The sequence below is a fragment of the Calypte anna genome, chromosome 1, assembly GCF_003957555.1.
Source record: "Calypte anna isolate BGI_N300 chromosome 1, bCalAnn1_v1.p, whole genome shotgun sequence".
Lineage (NCBI taxonomy): Eukaryota > Metazoa > Chordata > Aves > Apodiformes > Trochilidae > Calypte > Calypte anna.
This window is the reverse complement of record NC_044244.1, coordinates 103450550-103464969: the sequence shown is the minus strand read 5'-3', so window position 1 is coordinate 103464969 and position 14420 is coordinate 103450550. Positions and strand designations below refer to the sequence as shown.

Sequence of the window (14420 nt, the reverse complement as noted above, 5' to 3'; positions counted from 1 at the left end):
GAAAAGAATACAAATAATTTAAAATATACAGCTGAGTTTATATTTTATGTATATAAAAATTGCTGCATTATTCATATCCAAGCCTCCAGCTCTACAGGAGGCTTCAAAAACCTCTTTGTTGGATAGGAGTGCAGAGCTTGCATTGTTTTGGGGAGTTTATATCTGAATGTAATTTCATTTTTGGAAAAAACATCAAAGAATGTGCAGTGCCATTTTTCTCAGTCTTGAACTTTAAGATATTTAACTTCTTTAGAAAGGAAAGTATCAGCTAATGAATTTAAGTAAGAAATGCTTTTTCTCCCCTCAGGGGAAGAATTATTTTCCACAAAAGGGCAGCTGTTCAGTATGGAAAGTCAAGGGCATTCTCTTTCATTCATTTTTCTAACATTCCCCAAGAAAGACATAGGTACATAGGACATTGGTATATGTCCTAGAGAATGATATGTTAAATTATCAGCCGAAATTTGTAATACTGTACCTGTGAATTCACCCTTGTAGTAGACAAATGAGACTTCTCGAGGCTGGATTTTCTTCCATTCTATCCTTAAGTTTGTCGCTTTTGAAAATTTATGCTTGCAACTAAGAATAGCCTCTAGACAGGGAATAAAACAAAAAGAGAAAAACCAAACAAATAATAAAAATAGAAAATTTGAGACTTTAGCACTGTTTTATTACGTTATTTAGCACCTTTTGATTGTCCTGGCAAATGAGGATGCTGATAAAAGTCCATCCAGGGACTTGCCAAGGCAAGCAGCCCCATTCATTAGGGCCGCTCCTATGAAAAATAAAAGTAGGGTAATTGTCACAGGAGATTCCTTTCTGAGGGGAACAGAGGGCCCACTGTGCCAGCCAGACCCATCCCACAAGGAAGTTTGCTGTCTCCCTAGGGCCCAAGTCAGAGATGTAACTAGGAAGCTCCCAGTTCTGCTGTGACCCTCTGATTACTACCTATTACCAGTCATACTGGTGGGCAGTAATGAGATTACCAACAGGAGACCTAAGGCAACAAGAAAGGGCTTCAGGGCACTGGCCCAATAGTGGGGGGATCAGGAATGCAGGTGGAGTTCTCCTCAATTCTCTCAATTCTCCTCAATTCCCTCAGTAGCAGGGAATGTTGAAAGTAACAGGAAAACACACCTGATCAACACATGGCTTAAAGGTTGGTGCAATGGGTAGAATTTTGGGTTCTTTGATCACAGGGATGTTTACATGGGATGGGGTTGGCTGGCAACAGATAGAGTGGAACTATCCACAAGGGGAAAAAGGATTTTTGGCCGGGAGTTGGCAGGGCTCATGGAGAGGGCTTTAAACTAAGTTTGAAGGGGGAACAGAATAAAACCAGGCCCACTAGAGATGAGCCCAGGGGTGGCATGGCAATGTTAGGGCTGAAATCAATAGCTCAGCTCAAGGGCATCTACAGAAATGCACACAGCATGGGCAACAAACAGGAGGAGCTGGAAGACATTGTGTGGCAGGACAGCTATGATGTAGTTGGCATCACAGAAACATCATTGGATGACTCTCATGACTGGAGTGCCCCAATGGATGGCTAAAGCTCTTCAGAGAAGATAGATGAGGAAAGGAGAGGTGGTTAGGGGGAAAGGGGTCTGGGGGTGCTGGTGGATGGAAGGATGACCATGAGCCAGTAATGTGCCCTTGTGGCCAAGAAGGGCAATGGCATCCTGGGGTGCATTAGAAGAGGGGTAGCTAATAGGTCAAGAGAAGTTCTTGTCCCTCTCTACTCTGCCCTGGTGAGGCTGCATCTGGAATATTGTGTCCAGTTCTGAGCTCCTCAGTTCAAGGACAGGGAAGTGCTTGAGAGAGTCCAGAGCAGAGCCTCTAAGATGACGAAGAGAGTGGAACATCTCCCTTATGAGGAAAAGCTGTGGGAGCTGGGTCTCATCAGCTTGGAGAACAGGAGAATGAGGAGTGACTTCAGAAATGTTTATAAATATGTAAAGGGAGAGAGCCAGGAGGATGGTGCCAGGCTCTTCTCAGTTATGCCCAATGAAATGACAAGAGGCAATGGATATACACTTGAGCACAGGAGGTTTCATATAAACATGAGGAAAAATTTTTTTTACTCTGAGTGTGACAGAGCACTGGCACCGGCTGCCCAGGGAGGCTGTGGAGTCTCCTTCTCTGGAGACATTCAAACCCCACCTGGATGTGTTCCTGTGTGACCTCCTGTAGGTGACCCTGCTCTGGCAGGGAAATGGACTCTATGATCTTTTGAGGTCCCTTCCAACCCCTGAATTTCTATAATTATGTGAGCTTTTTGACTACACAGAGGTAGATGATGACAGTGATGATAGGGTTGGGTTTTTATGGGTAAGGATGGGGGAGAGGTGGAGGGGATGGTGAATAATGTTCATATCCTGTTGGGTATCTGTAATAGACCCAACTGCTTCAGCAGCTGCTGAGGGCAGGGGCTGCTCATAACATCCCCTGGTGCCTTTTTTTTTTTTTAGTTCTCAAAAAAAGAAAGTTTACACAATTGTTCACCCTTCTGTCTGTCCACACAAGTTTCCCCAATGGTGGGCACCACCACCAAAATTTCACAGAAAGGCTGAGATTGAGAATTACTGATTATTCCTGAAGTTGGTATTAACTGGGTAGGAAACAAACAAAAATTAGTGCTCCTAATGGGGAACAGATCATACTTTTCCCTCACAGCAGAGAATCAGCATATGCCACGACTAATATGCAGCTTGCATCACAGTAATTGTGGTCTTTGCTCAAGTCTATAGTTATTATACAGGAACTAAAGAGAGAAGATAAACTGTATAGATAAGGTATTGGTACAAACTCAACATTCAGTAATTCCATTCTCTGTGGAACCACATGCTGAAATACATATGTATTTCTTTTCCCAGAAAATAACTCCTAAGTCAAGGTATTAAGAGCAATTATTGGGAGACATCAGAGGAAATAATCCAACCACACATATGACTGGATCCAAATCTACTAATAAGCAAAATCTGATATCTCCCAGAAGCTTTGGTAAAAAAAATAAATGCAGTATTGATCTTGACACCTTTAGGCTGCTCATCTTCCAGTGTAGGCCAGAGTATCAAGAATCAAAAGCCTTTTTAATGTGGTAATGCCTGTCTAGACTTCAAGGACAAATAACCATTGATCAAACACACAGTCAACCTACATTAACTGGCACCCCCATTTTCCAATCTTGGCAAACAAGGCTGAAGGACAATTAAAAGCTACCAACAGATCTACCCACTCACCCTTTATAGTCTGACTTCCCATGTCTGCTCTGTAGAGGAACAAAAAAAGCTTCCAAGGGGACAGACGGGTAACCTTGGTGATATTCCAAAGGCGAAAAAAACTTTCAGACTTGAAAGAAAAATTGAGGCAGGAGGGCATTCTTTGCCAGAAAGAATGTGTTACACACACACTGATTGCTTCGAAAAACACGCTGTGCACTCAGGAAGCCCGAGGTTCCTGACTTCAGGTTGAGTGGATGGGTGGAGGCTTCCTGAATCTTAAGATTTGCTAAAGTTTCCTTTCCATTTTGTTTTTGTATCCTTCTAACAAAGAAAACTCATCATTCAAGCTCAGCTCCCTTTTGCTGCTGACCTTCTGACATCTGGCTGGTCTCATAAGCTGGCCTAAGCTGACATAGAGACAGGTCAGCTGAAGTGTTTTCAGCTGAACAAGTCACCTCTGTATTGAATGAGCTGCCCCTTTCTTGCATGCCACATTTTATTTCATTTCAGAAAAAAATAGCATTGATGCCCTCCCACTTATTAGGAGAAAGGGAGTCTCCACAGAACAGAGACAACATAATAAATCCCTCCTTAGTTCCCCTGTGCTGCTTTTTGACATACTAATGGAGTCAGTGAGAGGTATTTTCCAAGACAAGTTTACTTGATTTGCATTAAGGTAGGCCCACAGAACACTGTGCATCACCACATGCTCAGCCATGCCTGGAAAAACCTTTTGGGATCTTGGAGAGGTCTGGACAATAACTCAGATTTACACCTGATCTGAAGTCTATAATTTGGTTCTCTCACTATAGCTCAAGTTAGAAGGGAGCCACAAGGATCACCCAGTCCTCACAGGACAGCCTAAAACTAAACCCTGTGACTAAAAACATCATCCAGACACTCCCTGAACTCTGACAGCCTTGGTGCCACGACTACTTCCCTGGGGAGCCTGTTCCAGTGTCTGAACACCCTCCTCTACAGTAGCAGGTGCTGCAGGAGAAAGGAAAACTGCATTTCACATCAGCTGCATTCAGCTAAATAGCCACAGCTCCCAGCCCCTGCCATCTCCTCAGTGCTGCTACACAAAACTTGGCATGGCATCTGAGCTAAGTTAAACTGATTTCACTCTATCATACAAATAACCAAGGAGAAAATGCAAGCCATATATCATCTAAAAAGATAGAATCTAAACAAGTTTTAATATTAACTGAAGAGCTTCTCTTGCTGCTTACCCATCCTGAGTTCCAAATATATTAGGTTTTTCTTCCCCAAAAGTGATGACGCTTGAGAGAAGCCCAGCTGACAGCTTCAGAGACCTCCAAAATGTTTGAATATTACCTCAAACAAATTGATCAAGCCTGAAGCTCTGTAAAGTTTTTTCAGTTCCCAAATTCCCATCTCTCCCCATTCCAACAAAATTAACAAAACCAAACAAAAAACATCTACATAACAAATACCCAAACCAAACAAAACCCAAGAAACCCACAAATCTCTCATACACACTACCAGAATACCTTTTTCATCTACCCAGCAAATATCAGGTTTTCCTCCCTGCCTCCTTAACTTCCCTAGTACATTACTGGAAGTCATTAGTCATTTTACATGACGTACATATATAAAAATAGCCATTAAATAGTCATTAAAAATAATCATTAAATTATAACTACTGTCAACTAGCTTATTTACAGTTGTTCTATCTCTAGTCCCTCATTATCTGTTTTATAATTACAGCTTCTCCTTTCTATCAGTTCCCGTCATTTTGGGTGGAAGGAAACCAAGCAGAAGTTAGAGAGTGAGCTATAAAGGCTGACAAAAAAGTGATAGAATCATAGAAAAGAACCTCTGGGGAGCATCTAGTGAAACCCCACATAAAGTAACAGAAAATTGGGACAAGACAAAGATTACATCAAGTGTAAATGGAAGGAGTAGGACCAGGACCTGCCAGGAAGAGGAAGACAATCTTAGCAGATGCACAGCTTCTGTACATATAGTTTGCATGTATTACATATATTATTATTGTGTATAGACTAAACATAATAAAAGCAATGCCCATACTGTACCCCTGAACTCCTCTGCTTTTACGTGTTTGTTGTCCGTTTCAATGGAAATTCCAGACACTTTGCGATCTGCAAGGGGACAGAAACAAAATGACAATTCAGCAATAAACAATTTCATAATGTGCTTCAGCAGCTACCAGCAATACTTTTAAGAACTCCTCATACTGGGCAGATTAGCTATTGTCTACTAGAGAGAGAATGGGACTAAGACCCAGACCAGGCCTGGCCACGTGGGTAGCCTTGTACAATTTGTTTTTTCCTCTCCATGACCAGGCACCTGTAAAAAAATAGTAATATTTCTCTTTTACAATAGCATGATAATATTTACCTGTGAGAAGTTCTGTATAAGCAGTACGTATTTGTTTTATACTGGGGTAGTATCTCAGTCTGTTCCTAATTGGGGAGACTTATATTAATTCTCAAGTGTATTTTCCATTGCATTACTATTACAGGGAGGCATGTTTATAGAAGAATACCACATACAGCTTCCACGGGATAAAAAAATGTGTGCAGTAATTAGCAGTTACCTCAAATTCTTATTGAAATGAGAATGAATACATTAATCAACACTTCTGTACTTTTATAGTCAAGGAAGAAAAAAAACCCAAAACCCCATACATTCTTGGATATCTCTTGGATCAGGAACACTGAAATCTGGGCTTTCAACTATGGGTTCTCACAGCTGTGAGTTAGCATGTCTTTTTGTATGAAGATACCACCATAGAATAGTTGGGTTGGAAGAGACCTTCCAGGGTCATCTAGTCCAACCCCTCCCCTTCAGTAAGCAGTAACACCTTCAACCAGTTCATGTTGCTGTGAGCTCTGTCCAACCTGACCTTGAATGTTTCTAGGGATGGGGCTGCCCACCTCTCTGGGCAACCTCTTCCTGTGTTTCACCATCCTCATTGTAAAAAATGTCTTCCTTGTATCTAGTCTAAATCTAACCTCTTCTAATTTAAAACCATTACCCCTTGTCCTGTCATGCTAAAAAGTCCCTCTTCATCTTTCTTATAAGCCCTCTTTAATTACTGACAGGCTGCTATGAGGTCTCCCCAGAGCCTTCTCTTCTCCATGCTGAACAACCCCAACTCTCTCAACTTTTCCTTATAGGAAAAGCTTTCAACACTCTGATCATCTTCATGGCCCTCTTCTGGACTTCTTCCAGGAGCCTGCTTTCCTTCTTATGCTGGGGGCTCCAGAACTGGACACAATACTTCAGATGGCATCTCGAGAGAGACGAGCAGAGGGCGAGACTCACCTCCTTTGACCTGCTGGCCACACTCCTTTTGGTGCAGCTCAGGATAGGGTTGGCTTTCTGGGCTGTGAGCACACATTGCTGGCTCACGCCCTGCTTTTCATCAATCATCTTTCTCACCCCCAAGTCCTTCTCCACAGGGCTGCTCTCAATCCCTTTGTCCCCCCAGCCTCTATTGGTACTGGTGGTTACCCTGATCCAGGTTCATGTCCTTGCACTTCATGACATTCACATGGGCCCACTTCTGGAGCTTGTCTGTGTCCTTCTGCATGGCCTCCCACCCCTCAGGCATGTCAGTGTCATCAGCAGACTCACTGAGGCCACGCTCAATGCCACTGTTTATGTCACTGATGGAAATATTAAACAGAACTGTCACATACACCATCATGGCTGCCTTCTTGTTTAAAGATCATTCCTTGTTGTTCAAGTGTGGCACTTAAGAGGGATTTCTCCATCCAAACTATTCCTATGGCCCTTTAACCTCTATAATTTTCTGGATTTTTTTTTTTTTAGAATCCTTTAAAAATACAGATAGCTGTTCTATTGGTATCTATAACCATTGCCTATGCTAGCCATGCAGTAACAGTCAGGATAGATATTCGAGTCCCCGGCTGCAGCAAAAATGCAGCTACTCACTCAGGGTATCCTGCTGTGGTGGGCTGACCTTGGCCAAGTGCCAGTGCCCACCCAGCTGCTCTCTCAATTCCCTTCCTCAACATGGCAGGGGAGAAAATGAAATCAAACAGCTCGTGGGTAAAGACAAAGAGAGGCAGCTCACTTAGCAATTACCACTACAGGCAAAGCAGAGTCAAATGAGGGTAAATTAAATTTATTGCCAATTAAAAAGAAAGTAAGTGAAGGCATTGTGGAGGATGAGGGCTGTGCTCAGTCCCCAGAATACAGCTTCACACCTGGAAACATGAAGTGAATTTTCATATGTGCACATTGCCAAAATATCCAGATTGGTGTGCAACTATCCTGTTCTTAATATGTTTCAATATCATCGCCCCATTTGTGCTACCTCAAAAGTTACAGTGGACATTTATAATACAAAAATAAATAAGAAGGGAAGAAGACAATTCCAGCAATGCCATTTATGTACCCTTAGAATACTGAAATAGCAGAAAATATTTGCATTACAAATAGCACTTGGAAATATTTTCTACTCTATCAATAAAGGAAACTTTCCTGTTGAACTTAAAAAAATAAAAAAAACAAGAAATGAAAAAACCAAAATGATCCCCCCCACACACACCCCAGAGGAAGGAACCACTCCTCCAGCACTTCCCAGAGTAACTCCTTCTCCTGTACGCCCACACAGAACCTATCTCCCTGTTTTTGTCCCATCTTGGTCTACAATAAAGCCTGAAGTAATTTTCATTTTAACCCACTGAAGACTTATTTAGATTTATGGAAGGAGAATTAGCTTTGGCCTTTTACACAAACCATGCTGTTTTTAGAACCGTAACACACACACACATACTATCCCATCCTATATGCCAACAGATAACAAATCATGTTCATTTATTGAACTAAAGTCTTCCTTCATGTGTTCATCATGGGAAGAAACCTTGTGTTCTGAGGCTTGGACAGCAGCTAATACTTGCTAACACTTACATGGTGTCCTGGTTTGGGCCAGGATAAAGGTGATTTTCTGTCTTGTACTTTTGCTTTTAGCTAAGTCTCTTTAAGTAGTTGCACTTGCTGAAATTAACAGCAAGTTTCTCAGACAGTGTGTGTTTCTAGGATTGATAACACTTGATGTTTATAGTTACTGCTAGAGACTGGTATGCAGAGCCAAGGACACTGCTCAGCTCTGAGGAAAACATTTTACCATCCAGAAGGAGGATAAAGAGGTCCCACCTGAGCCCTCCTTTGGGGAGGAACAGACAAGATAGATGCCAGAATTGACCAAACAGAGTATTCCATCCCATATACGTCACACTCAGTATAAATTTGAGGGATCACGAGGGCCAAGCCAGATTTCTAGACTTCTGGATTTCCGGATTTCCTGATTTCCTGCTTCCCTTCCTTCACCCAGCATCCTGGAAGGATTCCGTCCGTTCATCTGCCTGTGGTCCTGATCCGTGCCAGCCCATATCTGTGTGTTCCTGCCTCCAGTTCCCGACTGCTGCCGACTCCAGGAGTCCAGCCTGGACTTTCCAGGGCTGCCCTGCAGCCTCGGTGGTGACATGAGAGTTATTGGGGGAATGGGGGGAAGAATGTGGTTTCCATTTTCCTGTATATTTGTATATATTTAGTAATTTTTCCTATTTATCATTACTGTTTCATTAAAGTTGTGTAGTTTAGTTTCCAACCCATAAGTCTCTCTCCCTTATTCTCTCTCCTTTCTTTATCAAGGAGGAGAGAGAGATTAATAGAGAGCGTCTGTTATTCAGTTTAATCGCTGGGCCAGTGTTAAACCGTGACACATGGGAAGCATCTCCAGGAAGGCAGTGTATGGGTAAGGCCACTTATAAGTTATTGACACATCAACCTTCTCTATCTGGACACCAACCAGCACAAACATACACAATTCACCACTGTAATACATTCACCATTTCATGGACCTGGAAGTTACTCTCCTCCTTAATACAGATCTCATGCAGCTCACTGTCACAGTCTGAGTATTCAGAAGATAGAAGCCACAGTAAGAAAATGTTCTATAAGTTCTGGGGCAGTATGATGGTACTTACTTCTCATATAGAAGCAATAATGAAATTACTTTGCATATGTTGCATTGGGAGCTTGCAATTGCACAAAATCTCCATATTTCCCCTTGCATCAGGGGATTTATAGAAGACATGAAGACTCTAATATGTAATGCAGTAAGAAAAAAATGTTAGAAAAAAGAAAAATTGGACATACACACAGCCCTTCTCACACACACAAGCCATACATACACATGATGCTCTTCAAGAAGCAGTAAATCTGAACAGTGACTTAAGGTGGTGCAGAGACAACTGGCTGAATTAATACCATTTCATATTCTGACCAAGCAGAAAGAGAGGACATGTCTCTAAAGCTAGAACATCTCTTCCTTACACTGTTCTTTTAGAAACGTCTCTGCCAATTATTGAGAATCCAAGAATTAAGCTTTGAATTTTAATTCACCATACAGAAAGCAATAGTGAAAAGATGACCTATTACTGCATCAGTAAACTTTTTGTTCAAACACTTTTATACAGACTGAAAAACCTCCCTACTCTGATGTGTCAGTAACTTCATTTGTTTAGCAGTAAGCATCAAAAATCCACACTTTCCATTTGACAATCACGCATACAGCTGTAAAGTGATACCATTAGCTGGGGGAATCATTAAGGAAAAGCATATTAGTCTAACCAAATCAAAGGAAACTGTGCCTGGAGGAAATGACATGAGAACAGAGACAAAAACAAAGCTCTAAGTATGAGAGGAAAAGCAGTCTTGTGGTTATTTGCTTTGCCAAGTTCTAAATAGCAGGTGGCCAAGAGCAAAGCTTAACAAAGGATTTCAGAGGACAGTGTAAGTTTAGGAAGTCTGATGTCCCAAGAATAAAGTGATAATGAAGCCAAATCTCGTACTGAAGTCCCTGAAAGAGAATAGGAAATCAGACATCTGTTTGGTGTTAGCATCCTTCAGACCCATTACCACCTCAGGATAAACCACCAGCAACATGCTTAGATGCTGATGCAGACTTCTCAACTATGTAACCACTTATTATGAAATATTCAAACAATACCTAGAGATTTTGATACAGTCACATAATTTAAACACTCACATCTGTTCTGGCTGTTCTGTTGAAATATTTTTTCCTAGGAAAATTAGTCCATAGATTACATAGTCCATAAACAGAATTAGTTGGACAGAATTAGTTGTAACATATACATAAATAGTAAGTCATAGTAAGGCAAAGATGCTAAGAAGAAGCTAAGAAGAAGCTGCTACAAACAAAAGGCTACCAGTCCTGTTCACAGTGATGTGGCCAGGACAGACTTCATTAACCACAACAGTTAGCAACAGGCAGACAGGGCTCAGAACCACTCTCCTCTGTCACGTTGCTGTCATCTGCCACTGTTTAAGTAGTTTTTGTGTAGTGAAATGAGGCAGCCAGGTGCCACTAATTGCCAGGGAGTGAGCATGATCTTGTGTTAAGCCCACCTGTGCCTGATTAGGGTGGGCCCCCACTGCGCATGAGCAGGACCAGGGGCCCAATAAAAGGTGAGACTCAAACTCACAGGCTCAGCTCAGTCCTGGGCTAGCCAGCAGAGAGGTCAGTCGCTCTTGGAGCAACAGCACCGATCCAGGCCAGTCAGCCCTGAGGGCTGTAGGCTCAGAGCACTATTTGTGAGTCTCTGCTGGAATACCTGATTGGACCTTGAAGCGCCGTGCCCTAAAAGAAGTTCGTCTTGCTACATCTTTGCCCACCATCAGTTCTGTTTGGTGAATTCTAAGCTCCAGCAAACATGCTGGAGAGAGATAGGGAATATTTGCAGCCTCTGCAGGAGCCTCCTGTGTTGGCTGAAGTCCTTAACTGACCTCTGAAATGGGGAATATACACACCAAAACATATATAACTGCAGTAAACACAGGTTCAGTAAGTGAACATAACAAACATGTCATGAAGACTTCAATTTTGGATAAGGGCATAGGAAAAAAAGGGAAAAGCAGCTCAACTTCAGCCTTTCAGTTACCCTGAATGACAAAATTTCTTAAATCCTAAATAATATTCATGGAACAGTATTTACATTGGGCAGAGTGTATTTGATGCACAAATAAACAGCCTTTCGCATTTTCAGCCACAAAGAACAAATAAGGAAGCAGGCTGAAGAGGGAGTCTGCAGGGTGGGAATAATAAACCCATCTAAGCCTAGATTTGCAGAGCATGTTTGTATTTTAATAGGCATGGTATTACAGCATAAAGGATGGTAACCTAAGAGGGCTGGCTGACCCTCTAGAAGGGTCTAAAACACAAAAGGAATTTAAAGAGCTTCTCAACCACCCCTTCACTTATGTGGTAGTTGTCAGCAGCACTTCTGTTATGTTTTGGAAACTGCTAGACTTAAACACAGCAAGTTTTAGTCATTAAGACCCCAGAGCTGCTGCAACTCTGAGATCTGGTTGTAACACATACAGCTCTTGAGAGCAGCTTAATGTGCTGTGAAATACGTGGCAGGATTTTCAATACTCTTACTGGCTAATAAGGACATAGATTTTGCAGATGCTTTTAAGCAAGGAAGAAAGCCTAGGGATCTTACACTATGCACACATGTGATATCCCTACAGCAGTGGCAAATTATATTTTTTTTTTTGAGCAGATTGAGGAAGCTGGTTTTAACAAAGAGGTTAAGTTTTTCGTCCTTGAGCTATAAAGGAGACTGTTCCTTGATTCCAGTAGATGCAGTGCTGGTTTCCTGGCACTACAAATAAGTTGTTCTAATGTATCTGTAGCAGTAATGTTTCAAGCAGGAAAAAAAATATGGCTGGTTATTTTCACTCCTTTGATAGTAATGGAAATGCTCTGTCTTCTTCTTGACTCTTGGGAATGACAGACATACAGCAGAATCAAGCTTTTAGATACTCAGAAGCCTCAAAGAATAGGGGGATGCAGGGTATAAAAGCTCACTGGCAGAGTAACACAGCTTAACTTCTGTATTGCAGATAGTGACTTTTCCATAAGGAGATATTAAGAGCCTCATGAAAAGCCTCGTAATGAGCTACAGTTTGTGCAAATTGGTACCTGCTAGCTTCCCCTCCCCTCCTTTTATACAAGCCATCTCCTAACTCCTGGCAATTATTTTTATGAAGAATTATTTTGCTGAGACATGGACAAGGTTTTTGGAACAAGGTAACAGTGAGGGCTGAGGGGCAGGGGGAGACCAGGCCAAGACGCAGGGGGAGAAGCAGCTAAATCCAGTACTTGGTTTGGCTTCTCTTTTTCAAGGGCAGCTATTACTAAATTAAAATTCCATCTCTACAGCTGAATATCTGCCACACAGAAAATTGACCTCCCTACCCACCCTCAATGAAACCAAAAAAATTTCCCCTCAAACCAAAAGGCTTTTTTCTCCCTTTTGGCTGAGGCTCAGAGCCATTCACAATGGAGCAATCCTCCTCTCTGCTTGCTCTCCTCAGCAGAGCTATACATCTGAAGCTGATAAGAAGGCCAGCAACCAGATGGTATGTCAGTTAGATACATTAGATCTGTGTGTCTATATCTATATATAAACACTCATTAAGTGTCTTGCTGGGAAGTCAGCAGATACTCTCTCCACCTTTTTTTATTAAGAGATCTCAAAATAAGAGCAAATGCAGACAATTTTTAAAAGTATTAAAAATAATCTACAGATACTCAAGACAAAGCAATGAAGTTCTATGGTATCTAGCCTGCAGGACTTCTGTTGCAAAGCATACTTTAGAGTGGCTCCTTCAGACAGAAAAGCCTGAGTAATAGTGGGCTGTTTCAGGAACGACAGCAACAAAAAAATCGTTCCAAAAAAACCCCCAATCTCAGGCTGAAGCGACAGTTTAAATGGCCAAGCTGCTCAAGTACAAATAGCTTTTCTTGGATTTACTACTTTTCCATATTCAGAGGTCTAGAGCCTAATGTAAAAAGTGCTGTTTAATTTAGATGTAGCGTAAAAATAAAAACAGTCCTTTTGCACTTATTTGTTACAGAAAGTAAGCCTTCATCAGCTTCATTTACTCAGCCTTCATAATGGAAATCACACGAGAAACAGAGTGCAGAACTGCATTTTCATCCAACCTGGAGTTATTTAAACAGAAAAACAATATTTTTGCCAAAAATTGACTAAGAGCAGATGTTCTACCTGTATTTAAAGCTGATACTGGATGACCTGATGAGCTCTCAGTCTCACAAGGGAAAGAAGTTCTTGTGTTAAATGGTTCAACTACAGAGCAGAATAGAGAAGAGGTTTTAATTTATAATACCAGCATAAGAATGAGTTAATCCTTGGTTTTGTACAGACTGTTTAGTGCAATCCAGAAGGATAGCACACCAGCTGATGGTGCCTTTATTCTTAACTTTCAAGTTAAGAACAAAATAGCTTAGCAGTAAAAGTAATGACTAAATTTTTCAGAGCCTGTTATTTAAAGTTATCAATAGTCCTAAGAGTTTAACATCATGTTAATGAATCATTTCAGAACAGAGCCCCAAGGGCTGGGAAACACAACTGGAGGAGCTTGTAGAGAAGAAAGTAAGGAAATAAAATCAAGTGGCCTGGGACAAGAGGGAAAGTGATTATTTAGGTCAGCCTTTTTGAAACGGAACACCAAAGCACAACAATTCCAGATCAGCTGAATAGCCTCCTAAGTACGTCCAGCAGTCCACCAACATGGCAACATTACAATAAAAGATGGTGTTGGAAACCCTGGTTAAAAAAAAACAAAAACAAAACTTATTTTTATATATCTAATAATCAGAATGTAAAATTCAATTACCTTAAATTTTTTTGCATCCTCATTTTCTGCTTGCACAGAAGAGCAGAATGGTTTGAATTCACAGATTCAATGTAGCATGGAGTTTATTCCAAGAGAGAGACAATCCAGAAAGTATCTGCTATTAACTAAATAAATATTTATAGCTTGCACCTTTACAAGGCTCAAAACTCTGTTACTCTTCTTGTCTCCATGGCAATTCAGAAGCAGCTTCTGAATACAGGGGATGGGGTTTTAAACTAGTTGGGCTCTCACAAACAAAAAAAACTTTTTTTCCAGTCCTTTCCCAGTCCTCCTCAAAATTGGTTTCCACAGCAACTCAGCAGTGGATCAAAGGCAGCTTGTAAATGCAGTGCAAGCCTAAAGCTGCTTCAGCAGTTGCTCACTTCAAGACACACCAGGATGCTCAAGTCAGTCAAGATACTAAAGTCAGTCCTCAAACAGCAG

The 14420-nt window shown here is 41.4% G+C and overlaps 1 protein-coding gene across 1 annotated transcript in view; it reads right to left on the bottom strand.

Annotated features, from left to right (window-relative positions):
- JAM2 (junctional adhesion molecule 2) overlaps nucleotides 1-14420 on the bottom strand; it is a 37357-nt gene that overhangs the window by 8888 nt on the left and 14049 nt on the right. The window contains exons 2-3 of the mRNA XM_030469393.1: nucleotides 5285-5350; nucleotides 479-592 (exon numbers count right to left, since the gene is read on the bottom strand). Coding sequence (XP_030325253.1) covers nucleotides 479-592; nucleotides 5285-5350 — 180 coding nt within the window. The remainder of the gene's footprint in view (nucleotides 1-478; nucleotides 593-5284; nucleotides 5351-14420) is intronic.